The 21,686-nt window shown below is 57.0% G+C and overlaps 1 protein-coding gene across 5 annotated transcripts in view; it reads left to right on the top strand.

Moving 5' to 3' along the window:
* Positions 1–21,686, top strand: part of SDK1 (sidekick cell adhesion molecule 1) — a 746,454-nt gene that overhangs the window by 705,543 nt on the left and 19,225 nt on the right. For all 5 annotated transcript variants that reach the window (XM_024985294.2, XM_059881632.1, XM_059881629.1 and 2 more), the window contains 6 exons: positions 910–1,025; positions 2,883–3,069; positions 4,767–4,904; positions 9,124–9,285; positions 9,964–10,089; positions 21,513–21,677. In XM_024985294.2, coding sequence (XP_024841062.1) covers positions 910–1,025; positions 2,883–3,069; positions 4,767–4,904; positions 9,124–9,285; positions 9,964–10,089; positions 21,513–21,677 — 894 coding nt within the window. The remainder of the gene's footprint in view (positions 1–909; positions 1,026–2,882; positions 3,070–4,766; positions 4,905–9,123; positions 9,286–9,963; positions 10,090–21,512; positions 21,678–21,686) is intronic.

The following is a 21,686-nucleotide window of genomic DNA, read 5'->3' as shown; positions in this document are numbered from 1 at the left end:
CCACGGGTGCGCAGAGGCCAGCCCCTCCCCCAGGAGCGGGGCTGTGCACCCCGGCGTCCTGAACCCCAGACAGGATCACACACGCCTTGGTTTTTCTTTTCTGGCTGCACTGTGCTGTGCGAGATCCTAGCTCCCCACCAGGGATCGAACCTGGGCCTCCAGCAGTGAAGGCAGAGGACTAACCCCCGGACCGCCAGGCCATTCCCACAGATGGCCTTTGTTTTCTCCGAGTTCCACGTGGACTTTAGCACTACCCTCGGTTGCGGTTACTGGAAAAGACCCTGATGCTGGGGAAGATTGAGGGCAGGAGGAGAAGGGGGCGACAGAGGTTGGGGAGCATCACCGACTCAGTGCACGTGAATCTGAGCGAAACTCTGGGAGATAGTGAAGGACAGGGAAGGCTGGCGTGCTGCAGGCCTTGGGGTGGAAAAGAGTCGGCAGGACTTAACGCCTGAACAACTGCAGCAACTCGGCAATGAACGTGAGAGCCAGCAGCACAGGTCTGCAGGGCCTGATCTCCCAGCCACAGGGCCCTCCCCAACCCGATGCAGCGAGGTTGGAGGTTGCTGAGCCGTCCCTGCCTGTCCCAGGCAGCCTCACAGCTCAGTCATAGGCGCGTGGCTTACTGTCTCACCTTTGTTCTCACGAGCGCCCCTGTGTCTGTGTATAATCGCTTTTCTTTGGGGTTCTCCAGATTTCACCGTGTGCACTTAGAGCCGTGGTTCTGAGAGGGTCCGTGGTCGTCCTGGCCGGGGCGAGGCCTGCAGGGGCGGGGCCGCAGGGGCCCGGGAGCCCACAAGGGGAACCGTGGTTCTGAGAGGGTCCGTGGTCGTCCCGGCCGGGGCGGGGCCTGGGAGCCCGCACGCGGGGGCGGGCTTCTCGGCTGACCCTCCGCTCTCTGCCCCACAGCCCCTGCCCAGGCCCCGCAGCGTGTGCACGTGAACCCGCTCACGGCCAGCCAGCTGGAGGTCGCATGGGAGCCGCCGCCGCCCGAGAGCCAGAACGGGATCATCCAGGGCTACAAGGCAAGCCCCTCGCGCGGCGCGGTCTTCCTCCCGGCCACCTGGGGACGACCCCTCGCGAGGCGCGGTCTGCCCTCCCGGCCACCTGGGGACGAGGGCCGGCGGCCCGGGCCCCCCAGCTCACGGCGGCCCTCTGCGTCCTGCGCCAGCACGCGGCGGCCCTCACCCTCGGACCCGAGGGCATCACCGAGGGGCTGGACCGGCTCGGCCCACCTCCCCCCGGGCCTGGGGGTCGGGGAGGCTCATGGTGGAGCCAGCAGCCCCTCCCTCCCAGGCTGGCCTCTCCTTGCCCTGCGCCCCCTCGGGGAGCCTCCACCACCTTTGCTGACAGTGCTGGAGGGGAGACCAGGCCTAGCCCCCAGCTCCACCCCGTGTCACTACTGGATGCTTCCCGAGTCCTGACTCAGTAGGTCCAGGATGGGGCCCAGAAATGTGCATGTGTGACAAGCTCCCCAGGGGCCTGGTTCCTGGGGACCTCAGTTTGAGAACCCCAACACTGACCTGTTCTGAGCCCACATCTGAATATTCCAGAAGTGGGATGGAAGGAAGGCACCAGACCATTCCCGTAAGAGCATCGGGCATGAACAGTCACACAAGTTGGTGGGGGGCAGGGAGCCCCTCCCAGGGTTCCACCTCCAAGGTCACCCCTGCAGACGGGGCTGGAACCCCATGAGGTCAGCCAAAACCCTCCTGAGGTAACCAGCCCAGGGCCGTCCCTTGCAAACCCCCATCCTCCCCTCAGGATGAGTCTCCTTGTCTGGTCTGATGAGCCTCAAGTTGATCAGTCCTCAGACTTTGTGGGCTCGCCTGCCCTGATGATGACTATTGGGCCGAGTAAATGTTCCTCTAAGAATGATTTCTGTAGCTGTTTTGTGAAAAGAAAGGCCTTCCTCCATGGCAGGGCTGTTAACAATGACTGATGAGGCGACAGCAAGTCCCCTGAGCCTGGAGGCAAGGTGCTGTGTGTGTGTGTCCAAAGCGCGTTCCCTATTAATAATTCCCAATAACGGTGTCCTGAACAGACGCTGACGTGGGTATTGCCCTCAGTGTCCAGGTTAGTGCGGCCTTTTCGAGCAGAGCGCCTCACTGGCCAGTTCAGGGCGCAGAAGCTGGAGTTCATCTTACAGGAGGGAATGAGCGTAGCTAACCCGCCAGGGCTGCTCTGGCCCGGCCAGACGTGTGGACACCGGAGAGCCGGCCCCACACGGAACTCTGCTGCTCCGCACGTGGGCCAACAGCTCTGACTGCCTGGCCCAGGTTACACCCACTGAGCCAAGGCAGATCCACGGTCCAGGGCTGTCTCTGGGCAGCCTGGCTGGCACCAGCTTGAGGCTGTGGTTCTCTGCCAGCTATCAAGGGAAACAGTTCAGATGACCTTACAAACCTCCGTGTGTGGGCATCACGTTTGCTCACGAGCACATGTAAACCAGACACGAGGAAACAGAACCGAGAAACACGGGCCCCCCGGCAGCGCTGAGCCCAGGGTGGCTCTTCTGCTCATCATCTGAGGCTGTTTTAACGTACACAGTATTGGGTCACGTCAATCGCAGGCTTCGATGCATGTCAGGGTTAAAATGCAGGAGCCTCTAGTGAAGCTGGGGCTGGGGCCGTCCACAGGCTGGAGCAGGGGCTGGGTTGGTCTCCCTTACGTCCAGGAGCCTGGTCCTAAGGCACTTTCCTGGCAGTCACCTCCCGTCCGCAGGCCCCATCCTCCTGGCCTGGCCTCTGCAGAGGCGCACTCACCCCCCACCAGGAGCACTGGGGTCCCCCGCCCCGGCTTGGTGGCCGCCTGTCCCCAGGCTGAGACAGGGCGCCACCCCTCTGAGCCTCCCGGCCTCCAGCCTCCGCTCCTCCCGGCAGATCTACTACTGGGAGGCAGACAGCCAGAATGACACGGAGAAGATGCGGGTGCTGTTCCTGCCCGAGACCACGGCCAAACTGAAGAACCTCACCAGCCACACCAAGTACCTGGTCAGCATCTCGGCCTTCAACGCCGCGGGCGACGGGCCCCGGAGCGAGCCCCAGCCGGGCTGCACCCACCAGGCAGGTAGGAGCACACAAGCCTCCCACCGACTGCCCAGGCCGCCCCCTGCCCCATCGCTGCCCCTGCCCCGCTGCTGCCCCCCACCCCCGCTCCAGTTCCCCCAGCTCCCCACTCTGCTGGTCCTCAAACCCAGCCCCGTGTAGCCGGAGATTTCTGGGTCTGACCCACGTGGTGTCTCCGGCCCCCAGCCTGGGCCCGCTGCATGGAGCTGCCTGCTGTGAGCCACGCAGGGTGTCAGGTGAACAGGCTTCCAACTGCACGAGGCCTTGTTCCTCACAGGCAGGATTCACCCCAGGGCCCTGGGGGCTTCTCTCAGGTCCAGCTCCCAGAGCAGGGATCCCCTTGTCTGTTGACCTGCTGAGCCTGGGCTGCAGTGTGGGCCCCCCGGGGGCCTCAGCTGCAGAGCCCTCCAGAAGCGGTTGGCCTGCCATCTCTCAGGCACATGCCCCAGGCAGATCCCAGAGCATGCCCGGACTGCCCTGCCGGGGGTCACACTGCCCGTGACCTCCTCTCCTCACCCACTGTGCATTCTGAGCTGATTGCTCACTGTCCTGGTGACTCTTGGAATCCCCTGTGGCCTGGGGGGCTTTGTGAGGCCAGCCAGGCCTCCCAAGGGAAAGGAGGCTGGGCCTGGGGTCCCGGGAGCTCCGAGGGGCTTCATGAGATCCAGAGGGTCACAGGCCAGCAAAGTAGGTTCGGGAGCCCATGGGATACAGACCCTCCTCTCGGGGTTCCCCAACATTCTGTGGGTTCAGTCTTCCTGGGAGCAGGGGCTCCCAAGCGCTTTGCCCTGCACAAGATGACCACAGCCAGATTGTACGGGCCGTGCCCCCGGGGCCTGTCCAGCAGTCCCTGCAAGGCCAGGAAGGGGCCATCGTGGACTCAGAGGGAAGGGGTGGAGCTGTGCAGCTGAGAGTGGGAGGCGGAGACCCTTGGGCACGGTGGGCCCAGCTGATCGTGGGACCACAGGACCCCCAGGGCGGGGGAGGGTGGAAGAGGGGCAGGAGGGGCTGGTTTAGTGCACATTTCTCATCTCCGAGGGGAACCGGGCTGGGGGCACGTCAGTCCCCACACGGTGAGGGGAGCTGGGGACTCCAGTCCAGGTGGACAGGGGCCTTGTGGATCAGCCTGCTCCCTGACCCCCAGCCGGCCTCTGCGTCTGCCAGGAAAAAGCATCTCCCCACTCAGGGTGGCCTGTGAGCTCCCCCATCTCCAGACCAAGGGGGACCGTGAGATGGTTGGGCACCAGGGGATCCCAGGTGAGGACGAGGGTGGGGGTGTCCTCTGGGGCCTTCAGGCCCTGCAGAGGGAGAGGAGAGGAGGGCAGAGCCTTCAGCCACCACCCGCCCCGGAGCCTGGCCCCCAGAGGCGCAGGCCGGAGCTGACGGTGCCGTCTGCGCTGCGCTTCCTGTCTCTCTCATTCGTTTTTACACCTTTGTCACCGTGCTTCACAGGCTCCTTTGTGCTTGAACACCGTCGTTTCCTCTGCTCCTCTCGGGAGGGTTTGAGTTTCCGATTGATCCTGGGAGGTTGGGGATGCTCAGTAAATCACCTTTATACAGCGTGTGGTATTGAGCCTGCACCAAGTAGAAAATAACATCTAATAAACATCTCTGTTCCGGGTGGAGGCGTGGACACATATGTAGATGATCTCTTGCTATAAAAGGAGCTTCAGTGAAGGTCCTGTCCTGTTCCTCCAGCTCCCGGGACCCCCAGCTTTTTGGCGTTCTCGGAAATAACCTCCACCACGCTGAACGTCTCGTGGGGTGAGCCCGTGGCGGCCAACGGCGTCCTGCAGGGCTACCGAGTGGTGTACGAGCCGCTCGCGCCCGTCCAAGGTAAGCCTCGCAGGGCCTGGCGCCCGCCGTCGACACGAGAAGAGGCCGGTGAACGGGCCGAGCGCGTGGCGCGTTCGCACAGCCGCCCTCCTGGGGCCCCGACCCGGGTCTTCACCGCCTGCCGCTCCTGAGGCCCCAGGGTCCATCCCACCCAGGCACTCCAAGCCAGAACCATGTGGGCAACGTGGCCAGAGGGGACACTGGGCCCAGAGGCTGCCCCCAGCTGCTCCTCCGGCCACCCTTCATTCTAACGTTTACTCAGCGAAGGTTTTTTAGGGGGTGCACACCGTGGGCTGTTCCCCGACAGGAGACTGAAGCTGAGCCCCAGGGCCCAGAGCACACACTGAGGGCTGAGTGGGCCTTTCTCTGTGCCCCTCTGTGTGCCCAGGACCGTGGTGCAGAGGAGGGCGGGGAGCCCCTGGTCATAGACGCAGGCAGACTGTAAAAGTTACGGATTGTTTAATGTCTAGGAGGGAAAGATACCACCCACACGTCTAACGATCCTGGCTTTCCACTTAAAGCGCCGCGATAAATGTTTCCTTTATAAAAATAAGCACATTCAACTAAAACAGGGAGTTGATATGAAGAAGAAAAGTTAAGCCCTAGATTTTATTTCATCGCATCTCAACTGCCGTGGGCTCTGAGATGCATGGTAATTTTATTAAGTGCTGAGGAGGAAAAAGGGCCTCCAATGCACTCTGGCCCAGGCCTCGTGTGCAGCGACTGTCCCAAGCTGCATCCCAGATCAGACATGGACGCGTGAGGGGCACGCGTCTCAGAAAATTCATGAACTTTGGTAAATAGCAGGAGAGGCGGCGTGTGGACACAGGCTGTCCAACGGCCAAGAGGCCGGGGCCACATCGACTCAGCCCCGCTCAGTCTGGGGACAGGTGGCCTGGGCTTGGCCAGAGTCGCGGTCACAGCCCCAGAGGCCCTGGAGGAGATGGGCCAGGATCTTGCTCGTCCAGCGGCCAGGAAGGGCCGAGAATTACCGGACACCAGCGTTTTGCTCGCCCATGTGAGTGGGGGCGGGGACTTGGCGCTCTGTCACACAGCCACTGACCCGGCTCCTGTTTGGAGCCCAGGTTCCTGACCAGCACGTCCCAGACCCTGACTCCCACTCGTCTGTCCAGTGCCCTGTCCAGGGCTGGGGCTGCTGCCCTTGACCGTGACAGCACCAGTGACTGGCAGTGCCCAGCCCGGCCCGAGGAGCCCTGGGGCCGCTTCTACCCCCAGAGCTGCCCTGAGCCGGGCCCACCTGCCCCCCAACAGCTCTGGCCCAGCTCCTGCAGGAGCGAGGCTGACCTTAGGCCTCACACCTGCCCCAGCCACCCCGGCAACCAGCACACACCCCATCCCTAGGGGCAGAGCTCAAGGCCCGCTGCCTGAGTGCCACCCTGGTGACCTATGACCTTCCAGACGCGCCCTGCTCACCACCAACCCAGGCCCGCTTCTCAGGATCCCACCCGGAGCCTGCCTGGACCACAGCCGCTCCCCAAACCCCTGATTCTTCAGTCACACGCTGGGCCCGAGCCCTTCCAGCCTCCACGGCCCGCGGCCCAGGAAGGTGGGGTCTGCCAGGCAGGGCTGCACGGAGGCCATGCCCAGGGCGGGGCAGGGCTGCTGGTGACGGGTGTGGGGCCTCGCACGGGAAGCCCTTACTCTGGGCTCAGCTGGGGGCCTCGCACTGGCCAGCGCTGGCTGACGCCAGAACAGCAGCCACCTTGGGCAGGCGGAGGCTTAGGAAGTGTTTGCACACGAGTCCCCACACCTCGGCCTGTCCCTCACCAGGGCCCCCCAGTTCCTGGATTATGTATCCCCCCTGCTTAAGGCGGCCGGCCAGTCTGATGGGCGTGCGGGCCTCTTGAGTGGGGGTCTCCTGGAAAAGCCTGGCCCCCTTCACTGTGGGATCCGGGATTCCCACAGGGAACCATGGAAGTGGTGACGGGGGCTCCGGACAATTTCGATGCGTTCACGTGTCTCAGAGGGCCCGGTGTCTCCCGGAGACATGGCTGCAAACACAGGGGACCCTCGAGTGTCTTCATTCTATGTCAGCTCTCTGTGGCAGCTGGCTCCCCATGAAGACCACCAAGGATGTGATATGTGCGTTACACACGCACACACGCACGCTTGCAGTGAAGACAGTAAACAGAAGTTGTGAAGCAGCGCCCTCGCCCCGGCTGACCCTGCGTGCCCCGCCCCAGGCCCAGACCTGGTGGGCTGCCTTCAGCCCAGGGAGCGGGGGGCCCAGCGTGGACCCAGTGCTGTGGACCCCGGAGCCCAGCAGAGCAGCCCTCGGAGCGCCAGGCCCTGATCTTGGGAATCTGATTCCATGGAAGAGCTGTTTTTATGTTTTCTAAAAATGTCTTTTAAATGGGGGAAAGATTGAAGACAGGAGAAGGGGGCGAAAGAGGATGAGATGATTGGATGGCATCACTGACTCAATGCACATGAGTTTGAGCAAGCTCCAGGAGACGGTGAAGGACCAGGAGGCCTGGCGTGCTGCAGTCCATGGGGTCGCAAAGAGTCGGACATGGCTGAGCTACTGAACATCAACAACAAAATGTTTTAAATGGAAGTATTTTAGGGAATTGCACCATGAGGCTTTATAGCGCAGGGCACAGTTTTAAAATGGACTAAACGAACAAGATTCTGCCTTGGTTGGGATGGAATGGGGGGTTGGAATGGGACAGGGGTTGGGGGGACAGAGTTCACAAAATCTGTGCCCGGGGTTGGTTCTACTCTAAGGAGAAGGTATTTCTTTTCTAACAACAAAAAAAGGGGGCAGGGATGCTGCTCTGCCAAAAACTATACATCCCACAGGACCCCCAGCATCAGCTGAGGACGCTCTCCATGTGTGCGTGCTGTGCCCCCCGGGAGCCCCGTCTGGAGCGATGGGCCTGAGGGGCAGCTTTGCTGGGCAGAAACAGCCCTGCTTCTCCAGTGAAAAGCTCTGACCAGGCAAAAGCCCCCAGAATCGCTCTGAAATAATTGGGAAGAGAATGACTTAGCTGGTCAAGTGTTTGATAAAAGGCATGATGTGAACGCAGTAAGCCACGAGGAGAGACCCTGGGACCTGCAGGACTGCAGGGATTTGCTCTGGCGACTTGGAAGGTGGACCCGTTTTGCACAAGGACACGCTTTTTTGGGCTCTTCTGAGGTCAAGGCCGCCCTTGAGTTCTCTGCACTCAAGGTGCAGAGAACACTGGCCATTCACAGCGAGCACAGACAGGAGGCCCACGGTCTCGGGAAGCCCAGCAGTCCTCTGTGTGGGGGACGCAGTGGGGCAGACTCTGGACCCTGGACAGCAGGCACCACGTGCAGCGTGTCCACACGCCCTCTGCTGACCGACCCACCGCAGCCTGACGCCCCACACAGAGGTGCCCGACAGCCATCGGCGGGTGGGAGGCTCTGAGAAGTCCCGCAGTCTAGAGCTCTGTAGCTTTTTTGTTCAAACGCTTCGTTTTCAAACGTCATAGAGAACTCTATTTTCCCTTCTGGAAAAGGCTGCATTTATGTATTTTTCAGGATGTATCTTCCTCCCAAAATATTGAAGCTCTGTTTTCTAATTAAACACCGTGCAGCCAGCATCACGCGCGCTCCATCCCCATGCCTGAGGGAGAGGGTCCCGGGCCGTCCCGGTCTCTGGGTTGAGGCACCGCTGTCTGTGGTGACAGGTGCTCCATCCTCGCGTCAAGTCCCGGGCGAAGCTGTGCTTGTCGTGCGTGGCCGAGGCCTTCACACCACAGGGTGGTCCCCACTGGGCGGAGGAAGGGGTGCAGCTTTAACCCCCAGAAGTCTTCCTGAGTCTTCCTCTCCCACAGTCTCCTCCAGGACTGAGTCGGGAAACCCGAGGTCGCCTCTGACGTGACTCAAGACTTTGTGGGAAGGGGCCCTACAGACCCCAAGGCCCTGCCCTCCGGGTGGTGCTGGTCGCCAGAGGTCTCTGCCCCTGACCTGACCAGCGAGCCTGACCGCCTCCTCCCACATGTTCTCAGGGTGCTTCTTCCCTTGTCAGCACCCGCTTATCAAGCTTAGACTCTAATTGCACTTATCTGTGCTGAAAATTGGCCATTATCACCACTTAAACGCCTCCTAATTGTAAGAAATACCTCCTTAGCAGACCAAGGGGCCTCCGCCATTGTTATCAGAGCTGGGCAGGCAGGCGGGGCTCAGGACCCCTCTGAATCCACCCCTCTCCCCATTCCTGCGGCTCTAGGGGTCAGCAAAGTGGTGACCGTGGATGTGAAGGGGAACTGGCCGCGCTGGCTGAAGGTGCGGGACCTCACCAAGGGAGTCACCTACTTCTTCCGTGTGCAGGCACGGACCATCGCCTACGGGCCCGAGCTGCAGGCCAACGTCACGGCCGGGCCGGCCGAGGGTGAGTACCAGCCCCGTTCGTCCTCTTCCGGGTCTGTCTGCACTCCAGCGAGCCGCTGTGGCCGCTCAGAGCTGGCTTCAGCTCAGGCCTCTTTTGGTCCCGTTGTCTTTTTTTTTTTAACTTTTGGCTGCACCCCATGCCGTGTGGGACCTTAGATCCTCGACCAGGGATCAGCCTAGGGCCCCCTGCAGTGGAAGCGCAGAGTTCTAACCGCCGGGCCCCCAGGGGAATCTCTTGACCCTGTCTTCAAAAGCGCGTATTAACGCAAGTGTCTCAACGTGAGCACATTCAGTGTAGACGAGCAAATTCCTAGGCATGTCAAGTTTGTATTTCTTTTCTGGGAAAATTATTAAGACAGAGTAAGTGCATTCAATTCAAGATACACAAGAAAATTTTGAAGTTTCCACACGTGAGGTTGAGCCAAGGTTTCCACTTCACAAACGACCTTGGCCTCTGTTTACGGAGGTGCTTATGGAGGCGAGGCCGGGGCAGCGGACCCAGGGGGCACCCCCACGCCTCACCTCTCTTGATCCTCCGAGGGACCCTGTGAGGCCTGCGTCGGCCCCACCCCACCCCCACTTTCTAGAGGAGGAACCTGAGACTGAGCGTGGTGGCCCTGCCTGGAGAGCCCCTGTGGGCGAGGCGTCCCCAAAGCCCCCTGCTCTGCTCTGTCCACAGGGTCCCCGGGCTCCCCTCGAGACGTCTCGGTCACCAAATCCACCTCTGAGCTGACCCTGCATTGGACAGAGGGCCGGGCCGGCAGGACGCCCACCACGGGCTACGTCATCGAGGCCAGACCCTCAGGTAGGGTGGGCACCACCCCAAAACCGTGTCCGTGCGTCTGTACAAGGGGGGACGTGTCCAAGCCGCAGGCCCGCCTGGCAGTATCTCCCTGATGACAAGGGGACCGAGGGAGTGATGCTGAAATGAGAGCCTCCCTCTCACTCCCTCACCCTCTGTTTTCATAACCATGACTGTGCTTATAACCTCACGGGCATCAGCCCCACGACAAGGTGGCCACGTGAGCCGGGTTTAGGGGAGGGTAACCATCACTCAGATACACATGCTGAGGACTTAGGGCCCCTCACACACGCTCTCGGCTCACCAGTGACACCCGCGAGTGGCTCAGAGACAGGCTGAGGGTCTTGGTGGACCGCGTTCTGCTCACCCCTCACTGTGAGCCTTCCTGCCAGGAACCCACGTCACCTGCTGAGAGCAAGGCTGAGATCCACCCGACCCCGTCCGCCCTGAGCGGGCTCTCCCCTTCCTTCTGTTCAGTTAATACCTTTTGTTGTTGTCGCTCAGTCGCTTAGTCATGTCTAACTCTTTGCGACCCCATGGACTGCAGCATACCAGGCCTCCCTGTCCATCACTAACTCCTGGAGTTTCCCTAAACTCATGTCCATTGAGTCAGTGATGCCATCCAACCATCTTATCCTCTGTCACTCCCTTCTTCTCCTGCCTTCAATCTTTCCCAGCATCAGGGTCTTTTCCAATGAGTTGGCTCTTTGCATCAGGTGGACAAATGTTGGAGCTTCAGCTTTTAGGAAGGACTTATTGGAAAATGAACTTCTGATGGGTTAAGTCTGGTGTTACGGCCAGGGGTGGGGGTGTCGCCCACACAGGGGCACTGCACGTTCAGTTGGCTGCACAGCTCAGCATGAACCTCTGAGGGTGAGCAGGCCTCGTGGGCCAGAGCCACACTCAGAGCACAAATCGCCAGGTCCCTCCTGCTAGATGGGGTCCAGCTCTGGGCGTGTTTCAGACTACAGTCTAAAGCAGCTATTAGACCAGGAGGAAGGGGCCCTGAAGCTTCAGACCCCACAGTGACATAGGCACCCCTCCTCCCCAGCAAACTGGTTCTGAGAGGTTCCTAATGAGAAGTGCCTTCTACAAACTTCTGAGGAGAAACCTGGTCCATAAACCAAGACGGTTTCTATGAAACGTGAATGATTCTTTGGCTCCCACACCCATGCTCAGCTCCCAGCCTGGGACCTGGCCAGTTTCTGATAAGCAGGGTGTTTGTCCTGTGCTGGAAGCAGAGGGCCCCAAATCTGTGGCAGGCCGGGCTCAGCCAGCACCGTGGCTAAAAGGCCCCTGGGGTCTGGGCCCAAACAAGGCTGTGGAGGCCATGCTGACCCAAAGGAAGCAAGCTGTTTGCCCCTCAAATCCAGGGGTTACCCTGCTCGCTCCCCAGGCCCCTGCAGTGTTCATGGATAGAATTCTGGAGCTCCAACCATTTAGATGGGAAAAAATATGTTTTTATCTTCACTAACCTCTAACTGAAAGCAGCACTTCCTTCACTGATAAACACACGGCAGCTTCCTTCGCTGCTGTAACCGAGCACCGAGCACAGGCGGCTTAAATAACAGAGACGTGCCGTCTGCCGGTTCCGGAGGCGGGAAGCCTCAGATCAAGGTGGTCGGCAGGGCTGGTTCCCGAGGCAGGCCGAGCCGGGGGTGGGGGGTTCGGTCCAGCGCCTCCCCCGGCTCCCGGTGCGTTGCCCACAGCCTCTGCGGTGCCTTGGCTTGTGGCAGAAGCATCACCCAGGCCCTGACCTTCCTCGTCACCTGGCCTCCTCCCTGTGTTCCCGCCTGCGTCCAAATGTCCTCTTTTTATTTCTCTTCTTCATTTACTGTTTTGGACGTGCTGGGTCTTCTTTGCTGTTTGTGAACTTTCTCCAGCCGCAGAGAGTGGGGCCCACTCTCTAGTCATGGTGCGCGACCTCTCGTCGCGGCCGCCTCTCTCGCTGCGGAGCACGCGCTCTCGGCAGGCGGCTTCTCGTTGCGGTGGCTTCGCTTGCTGCGGAGCACGCGCTCTCGGCCGGCAGGCTTCATCACTGCGGCCTCTCTCGCTGCGGAGCCCGCGCTCTCGGCCGGCGGGCTTCATCACTGCGGCCTCTCTCGCTGCGGAGCCCGCGCTCTCGGCAGGCGGGCTTCAGTAGTTGTGGCCCACGGCCTTAGTTGCTCCGTGGCAGGTGGGATCTTCTCAGAGCAGGAGTCGAACCCGTGTCCCCTGCACTGGCAGGTGGATTCTTAGCCACTGGATCACCACAGAAGTCCCTAATTTCCCCTTCTTAGAAGGGCCCCAGTCATATGGAACAGAGGCCCACCTTCATGACTGCATCTTAATTAATTGCAGAGACCCTATTTCCAAATAAGATCACGTTCTGAGAGCCTGAGGATCAGGCCTCGAGGGTGTGAATGACAAGGGGATGCAATTCAGTCCACGACAAGAGGTGAAAAGCCACCTAAGTCACTGCAGTAGCTGTGAGGCTGCCGGCAGCAGGAGTCACGGCCGCATGCGTGTCACGTGCCAGCCGTGGAGAGACTCCCCCGGATCCTTCACACTCATCCTTACGGTGGAATTACGTCGTCCGCAGACCCTGCTCTACCTCCTTATCCAAGGCGTTCGTGACGAAGCCAAGACTTCCGAGTTCCCTGGTGTGAGGGTGTCACGGAAATCCACGTTTCTCTACCACATCTTCCAAAGACCGCATGGCTCACCCAGGGCGCCGAGAAGACCCACGTACCCAGACCCTCCTCGCAGCCTGGAGACGGACATGGCTGTGCATCTCCGGGTGCCGCCAGGCACTTAGCATCACCAGTGTGACTCGTTTCCTTTTCCGTTGTATTTCACACATCTGAAACCACTCTGAGACGGGGGCCTTCAAAGTCAGCCAGCTGTCAGAGGGTCCACGGCACCGAGAAAAGATAAGGAAGCCGTGGTCTCGAGCAGGGGCCCCCAGGTCCTCAGCCTCCGTGATCTGATGCCTGCTGGTCTGAGGTGGAGCCGGTATAATCACAACAGAAACAAAGTGTGCAACAAACGCAACGCGCATGAACCATCCTGAAACCAACCCCCGCCCTGTCCATGGAAAATCTGTCCCTCCTCCAGCAGCTGACTGGACCAGGGCAGGCTGACCGGCTCACCGTCCAGCCTCTGAAAGTCGAGAAGGACGCCCCCCTGCTCTCCAGGATGGAGGCCCGCAGCTGCTTGGAGTCAGATGAAACGCGGTTACAGATTGTCAGTGTTTAAACTCTTGCCGGTACTGTGAGCTTTGGAGCTCAGCTGTCATCTGTTACAGGCCTCATTGCACAGAGAGTAAATGCGGCACCTCCTCGCTGCGGCCCCCCGAGCCCTCTGTAGGGCAGTGGAGTCTGAAGGGAGCTTGGTTGTGGTGTGTGGGTCCCTGGGACAGGGAGTTTTTTCTCAGAGGCTGCCCAGGGTCTGGGAAGACTGAGCCCATTTTGGGGAGGCCCCAGGGGCCCCAGGCTGCCTACCGTCCACCCACTTGTCTCATTTCCATCTTGCCTTGAAAGGCATGGAGCTCACCCACTTGGCTGGTCTGGGGAGGGCGGCCAGCAGGCCTGGACAACCCGGGCAGGTGGCCGTGCAGCCCTGTGTATCTGCATTTTAACCACAGCCAATTTTGCTGATGATTGGGCTGTGATCAAGACCATCCCCAAGAAAAAGAAATGCAAAAAGACAAAATGGTTGTCTGAGGAGGCCTTACAAATAGCTGAGAAGAGAAGTGAAAGGCAAAGGAGAAAAGGAAAGATATACCCATCTGAATGCAGAGTTCCAAAGAATAGCAAAGAGAGATAAAAAAGCCTTCCTCAGTGGTCAATGCAAAGAAATAGAGGAAAACAATAGAATGGGAAAAACTAGAGAGCTCTTTAAAAAAATTAGAGATACCAAGGGAACATTTCATGCGAAGATGGGCTCAATAAAGGACAGAAATGGTATGGACCTAACAGAAGCAGAAGGTATTAAGAAGAGGTGGCAAGAATACACAGAAGAACTATACAAAAAAGATCTTCATGACCCAGATAATCACGATGGTGTGATCACTCACCTAGAGTCAGACATCCTGGAGTGTGAAGTCAAGTGGCCTTAGGAATCATCACTACAAATAAAGTTAGTGGAGGTGATGGAATTCCAGTTAAGTTATTTCAAATCCTAAAAGATGATGCTGTGAAAGTGCTGCACTCAATATGCCAGCAAATTTGGAAAACTCAGCAGTGGCCACAGGACTGGAAAAGGTCAGTTTTCATTCCCATCCCAAAGAAAGGCAATGCCAAAGAATGCTCAAACTACTGCACAATTGCACTCATCTCACACGCTAGCAAAGTAATGCTCAAAATTCTCCAAGCCGGGCTTCAACAGTACGTGAACTGAGAACTTCCAGATGTTCAAGCTGGTTTAGAAAAGGCAGAGGAACCAGAGATCAAATTGCCAACATCTGTCGGATCATTGAAAAAGTGAGAGAGTTCCAGAAAAACATCTACTTCTGCTTTATTGACTATGCCAGAGCCTTTGACTGTGTGGATCACAACAAACTGTGGAAAATTCTGAAAGAGATGGGAATACCAGACCACCTGACCTGCCTCCTGAGAAATCTGTATGCAGGTCAGGAAGCAACAGTTAGAACTGGACGTGGAACAACCGACTGGTTCCAAGTCGGGAAAGGAGTACATCAAGGCTGTATATTATCACCCTGCTCATTTAACTTATATGCAGAGTACATCATGAGAAATGCTGGACTGGAAGAAGCACAAGCTGGAATCAAGATTGCCAGGAGAAATATCAATAACCTCAGATATGCAGATGACACCACCCTTATGGCAGAAATCAAAGAAGAACTAAAGAGTCTACTGATGAAAGTGAAAGAGGAGAGTGAAAAAGTTGGCTTAAAACTCAACATTCAGAAAACGAAGATCATGGCATCCGGTCCCATCACTTCATGGCAAATAGATCGGGAAACAATGGAAACAGGGACAGAGTTTATTTTCTTGGGCTCCAGAATCACTGCAGATGGTGATTGCAGCCATGTAATTAAAAGACACTTGCTCCTTGGAAGAAAAGCTATGACCAACCTAGACAGCATATTAAGAAGCAGAGACGTTACTTTGCCGACAAAGTCCACCTAGTCAAGGCTATGGTTTTTCCAGTAGTCACGTATGGATGTGAGAGTTGGACCATAAAGAAAGCTGAGCACTGAAGAATTGATGCTTTTGAACTGTGGTGTTAGAGAAGACTCTTGAGAGTCCCTTGGAGTGCAAGGAGATCCAACCAGTCCATCCTAAAGAAAATCAGTCCTGAATATTCGTTGGAAGGAATGATGCTGAAGCTGAAGTTCTAATACTTTGACCACCTGATGTGAAGAACCAACTCATTGGAAAAGACCCTGAGGCTGGGAAAGGTTGAAGGCAGGAAGCGAAGGGGACAACAGAGAATGAGATGGTTGTATGGTATCACCGACTCGATGGACATGAGTTTGAGCAAGCTCCAGGAATTGGTGATGGACAGGGAAGCCTGGCATGCCACAGTCCATGGGGTCGGAAAGAGTTGGACATGACTGAGCACTGAACTGAACTGAACCGAATTCTGTTGATGCTCTGACATGAACACCCCAAACTGAACAGCTACTAAGGAAATTCGCACGGGGCTAGAACACAGACTCCCTCCCAGTCCTGGAGAAGGGCGGTCAGCGAGCATGGACTCGGTCCCAGACCCCGCCGGACAGTTCTGCCGGAGGTTCACTTCTGGGGTTTTGAGAAGGTTTCCTCCAAGTCGGTGTTGCTAAGCTCTGGGGAAGGCAATGGGAACTGTGCAGTGGGCATATGCAGCTGATTTATTTACACAGATTATTCCGAGGCGTTTTACTGTGTAGATCAAGAAGCCTCATTTACATATTTACACAATAGGCGGGAATGGCACTGAAGGAGCTATAAATATATTTTCCTCTCCAAAGCAGCCGTGAAATATACATATTTAGGATGTACCGAATGCAAGGCAGACATTGTGTTGCTTTTTTCACAAATAATGGATTTAGCCCGGAGATGGGCGCAGATGAGACGGATTATGGTCCTTGGTCCCTGGGTGTGGGGGGGGGTGGTCCTCCCCAAAATATTTCAGTCCTCTTGGGAGCCTCCCAGACCCCTCCCCAGTCATTCTGTCCACTGCAGTCTTTGACTGCAGGACTTTTCAGCTGAACAAAGGAAAACATCAGTGTTTTGCTAAAGGTTTAAAAAAAAAAAAAAAATCCATGGAAGTTGCTGAGTCAGCACCCTCAGCAGGCATGCTGTGGCTACAGTTCCCACTGTGCCACTAGCCTGTGCTCACGCCTGTCTCCCTCACAGCCCCCCGTGACAGCCAGTCAGCCTCTGCGGACGTTTATTCCAGGGCAGAGCCCCCCCACCACAGGCCATCCTTTGCATTTCAACATTCATCTCGTGTGTCCTGCCTTAAACAAGGACCAGATAAAATACAGTTTTTTTAATCAGATGTATTTAGCCTCAAATTTAATCCCCACCATGTCAGTTAAATTTCCGACCCAGACCATTTATACAAAGAGAAATGGCAGCATTCAAGAAATAAACAGGCTTCCCCGGTGGCTCAGTAGTGAAAAATCCATGTGCCAGTGCGGGAGACCTGACCTGCATTGAGGATCCCCTGGAGAAGGAAATGGCAACCCACTCCAGTATTCTTGCCTGGGAAACCCCCTGGACGGTGGCGGCTGGTGGGCTATAGTCTATGGCGTCGCAAGAGAGTCAGACACGACTTAGCAACTAAACAAGAAGTCAACAGCTTCAGGCTCAGAACTGCAAGCCGGCGTCCCGGTTCATCGTGTGAGTTAGCAGCACCGGAAATCTCGGGCCGTGAATGAGTTTCATTCAGTGTGGAGACTGTGTAACTGTCCAGGAAATCAGACTTTTGTATTGGTGTCTGCCTGCGCTTCTGAGTGTTGGGGGACCGACGGAGCGCAGAGCCCGGGATGTGCCTGTGCTGGGCGGGGCTCTGGTCAGGAGGGAGGTCTTCCTGGTTCCTGGTGCTGAGGATGTCATCCCCGAGACATGGGCCTCCTGCCGCCGCCAGGCGAGGAGGGAGGTGCTGGCCCCGAAAGCAAAGAGTCGCCTTGTTCTGTTCCCTGGAAACAAGCTGGTCGGGGCGGCAGCCTATGTGGACAGAGGGTGCCTGCTTTCCTTGCGGCCATTCAGAATTAGCCATCTTCCTGTTTTAGGAAACAAACACTGCCATAGGGCGGCCCAGAGCTTCTGACAGAAGCCCAGGAGGTTCCGGCCGGCAGGGCCACACTGTGTGGGTGGACAGCTCTCCTCCCGAGTCAGCGCACATGGAGGCGTGTGACCAGAGTGGTTTATCCGGCAACATTCTGCAGCATTCATTTCTCAGCGGCTGCCCCACCTTCTTACTCGCTCTGGTGTTTTCCCAGCAGTGTCTCATTAACAGGAGTCCAGGAAGGTGCTGGGGTCCCCGAAGGGGGGCCAGGCCCAGCAGACACCGCAAACACCCCAACACAGGTGTCACGTGGCCCTGGCCTGAAGGTCAGCATCACCACCAGGGAGGTCAAAGGTCAGGTCCTCAGGCCTGAGGCGTCAGCCACCCAGGGATGTGGCTTTGGGAAACACGGCCACTGTTTCCCTCAGGCCGATCCGAGCTCCCCACGAGGGTCGGGACGGGAAGCTGGCGGGGGTCTCTGGGGCACATGGCAGGGTAGCCTCATCCAGGGTCTGAGAGCGGGCCAAGCACATCCCCAGAAACACACAAGGGCCCGCACACCCCTCAAGTGTTGATCGAGATGGACATTCAAGCCCAGGGATTATCCTGGTGCGTGGAAAATCAGTTGCACAAATCTCATCATGCTTAATAGTTCTGTAATGTTATTTCCCCCCCTAATTTGTAGACATACTTTTCTCCGTCATTGATCTATTGAGATATTTAATGACCAGTACAGATGAGGGAAACAGTTGGCAGTGGAGAGACAGAGTGGACGTTCCAGCGGCCGCCAGGGGTTTCTGCCGGCAGCGATCATGGCGTGAACATCAGTGTGGGTAAACAGCCCAGAGGGTTACAAGTGGAGCTGCAAATGCTGAGTATGCTGGTTTTGGAAAGGCAGAATTAAGCAGGACAGAAATACGAACTTTTTTCTATTAATTCAGAAGGAAATTGTCTTGGTATGACTCCCGCCTCCCAGCATTTTTCCATGTAAAGTAAATCATTTTGTGTTGAGATTCTGTTCAATGTTTTTAAAACATTTTTATGAAAAATACACATAATTCCTGGAGCTATGACAGAGCATTTAAAATAAAATGTGGCCTCTGGGTGACGGGAGAGGAAGGGGAAATCATTTTTTTTTTCTTCAAGTAGCAGGAAAGTATTACAGAAACTTTAGTGCCAAAGACACTCAGAGAACCCACTGCAGGAGTGCTCGAGCTGCTGAGGACAGTCTGGGAGTACCTTTCACGGTCTTGTTAGTCCCTTAATTACAGTGGGTTTAGGCACTATCCAGTGTATTAGGGTCTGTGTTTTTCCTTTAGTCTCTTTGACAGCATAAAACTATCTTCTAAGAGGGAAAACACCACACAATTCTTTCAATGTTTAAAGCCCTTGGAACAGTGACTTGCTCATAGTAAGCACTAAATAAATAGAGGTGGTTATTTTATTGAAAACCTGCTTGTGCCAGGCCCTGTGAAAAGCTATGGGGGTACAGAGATGGGTGGATGGATGGGTGGGTGGGTGGATGGATGGGTGGATGGAAAGATAAACAGATGGATGGGTAGATGGAAGAGTGAATGGGTGGAAGAAAGGAAAGATGGATGGAGAGAAGGAGGAAGAGGAGAAAAGAAGGAATGAAGTAAGAAGGGAGAGGTAAGAAAGGGGGAGTGAATCATGTCAACTGATACCTGTTGAACTCTTGAAACATTCGCGAGCCCATCGGTACAGACAGACAGGTAAACGTAGAGAAGTGTCCTGGAGGCCCAGAGGCGGACGCTGCCGTCTCTTCCTAGAGTGCAGGAGTGGGTCAGGGCTGGCCTCCAGGAGGTGAATCTGAAAGGGTGAGATGACCTTGTTGGTTTTCCTCCACCCCCACCTGTAGATTTATCAGGAGCTCGTTGAGAACAGAAGTCTCATCTGGCTCCCTGTTGGCTGGAACGGGGCCTGAGCAGAGCTCTGAAGTGATTGTGGATGGAGCCGGTGGGGGGAGGGCGTGGAGCGGGAGCAGGGCCTCCCGAGGCCTCCAGGCGAGGGAGCAGGGCCTGCAGGGAAAGCGCAGCCTTCACACCAGAAATCGACCACAGAGAACAATCGAATGTGCAAACCCTAATGGTCTCAGAAGGAAGAGGAAGCTTAAGCGATGACTTGCCATTTGGACGTTGTTAATGGTAATGGGTGTCTTGGTGAGCATTTAGAAATAAATAGTCATCGCACTCCCCCTCTGTACCGAGGTCTGTGCCTTTCAAGTCTCGCCCGCATCCATTCCTTTGTTAACCCGTGACTACAGTGCTTAACTGGTGCACACTGTAAGCCCTGTGCAAACACAGACTCACACACGGGTGATCTGCTGTTGACCGTGGGCTGATCCTCGAGCCGCTGCTGTTCCGAGGCGTGTGACGAGGCTGCTTCCCAGAGAGGCGTCCTCCCTGTGAAGCATGCACGTTCAAATGCGCTGTTCCTCTCCAGATCGCCTGCTCTTTGTAAAAGATCACCCACCTGCTCCTATAACAGAATTTATAATTCACGGAGGATCAGTGCTTCAAACGAACAGTGTGGGCCCGGAGCCCACTTTTTACCCAACGAGCTCCATAGAGACTGGATTTCACAAACACTCAGTGGATGTACCACTTACTGAGCCCTTCATCAGTGCTGACCCGTTCAGTGCCCGAGGCACGCCTGTGACGTAGATGTTGCCCGCGTTCTCTGGTGAGGCACAGAGAGGTTAAACCCTCTCCCTAAGGTCACACAGCTCACGCGTGGTGAGGCAGCTTCGCGCCAAGGCTGTCTAGCTGCTTCCTTTCTCTCTGCGTCTGATTTTCTGGCTTCAGTTTCAGTTTTGTTAACGTTTTCCTGTATGTTAGGGTTTAAAGAAATTCAGTACCTATTTTTATTTGGTAAAACGCGTGATGTATGTTTGCCGCCTTAGCCTTCTGTGCGTGTGCGGCTCAGCGGCATTAAGTATGTCCATGCGGCTGTGCACCATCGTCCCTAGCTTGTTCATCTTCCCGGACTGAGGCTCTGTCCTCATTAAGTCACATCTCAGCCCCTGGCACCCACCCCTCTCCCTTCTGTCCCCGTGGATTCGCTCGGGGAACCTCCTAGACTGGACCCGTCCAGCGTCTGTGTGTGTGTGACGCGGTGTCACACCCTCGAGCTTCATCCATGCTGTGTCAGCAGGCGCGAGAATGTCTCCCTTTCTGAGGCTGGATCGCACTTCTCCGTGTGGCTGGATGGACCATCTTATTTATCCATCCCTCCGTCGATGGGCACAGGTTGCTTTCATCACCTCTCGGCTCCTGTGAATAATGCTCTGTGAACGTGGGCGTTTAAGTTCAAAATTCAGTTGTCGTTCAGTCGCTCAGTCGTGTCTGACTCTGCGACCCCATGGACTGCAAAGAGTCAGAATCCAGTACATCTTTTAAAATCTATGCTTGTGTCTAGTAGCTCCCGGAAAGAGACTAAAAACAACTGGTCTTAGGGCAGGTTTGGCGCTGAAGCCCCTCCAAAGGATGCTCGAACTCAAGGAAGGCGCTTCAGGGGTTTGGCTCAGGAGATGAAGCCAGGTCCCCAGGTGAGGGGCCGAGGCCCGTGTGGGGTTGGCCCAGAGCCCCTGCCTGCCTCTCCGTACCAGCTGCCCCTCGGTGCCATCGCCCCGTGAGAGAACATGACCCGCTATCGATTATCGAAAGCCGCACCAGGCACACCACAGGGACCACCCAGACAGTGTAGACAGCGTCACAGCGTCACCCCAGACCTGGGAGCTGGCTGGTGCACGAGGCTGTGGTTCAGCATCTTCTCTTTGACCCACCTGCTGGACTGTCATTTCCAGTAATAAGGCAGTGGGGCTGAGAACTCAGTGGAGGCTGGTGTGCGTGGGGGCCTCTGGGCCCTTGGGGGCAGGGGCGCGTGTCCTCAGTGAGTCGGGATAGAGGGAACTTGGGGCTTAGGGACACGCAGTGGGCAGGGACAGCAGGACGTCCCAGAAAAAGCCAGCGCCCTGCACCAAGAGGAGACGGTAGAGCCAGAGGCCAGGAGGACGTAGGGAAGATGCTTCCACCCATCTGGCAGCCTCGGCGGCGTCCGTTCAGGAGAGCAAGGCCCCAGCCTGGGGAGGGAGCAGGGAGCTGAGGGCAAGGCGGGCAGCGTCCACCCACTGGGCCTCCGTGCGGGAGACGGGCACCCTGAACTCTGTTCTTGCTGCCCCGCAGACGAAGGCCTGTGGGACATGTTTGCCAAGGACATTCCGCGGGGCGCCACGGCCTACACCGTCAGCCTGGACCAGCTCAGGCAAGGAGTGACCTACGAGTTCCGGGTGGTGGCCGTGAACCAGGCGGGCTACGGGGAGCCCAGCAGCCCCTCCGCTGCCGTGTCAGGTAGGAGCC

The sequence above is a fragment of the Bos taurus genome, chromosome 25, assembly GCF_002263795.3.
Source record: "Bos taurus isolate L1 Dominette 01449 registration number 42190680 breed Hereford chromosome 25, ARS-UCD2.0, whole genome shotgun sequence".
Lineage (NCBI taxonomy): Eukaryota > Metazoa > Chordata > Mammalia > Artiodactyla > Bovidae > Bos > Bos taurus.
Note: the sequence above shows the minus strand (reverse complement) of the source record. Positions and strands in the feature narration are given on the sequence as shown.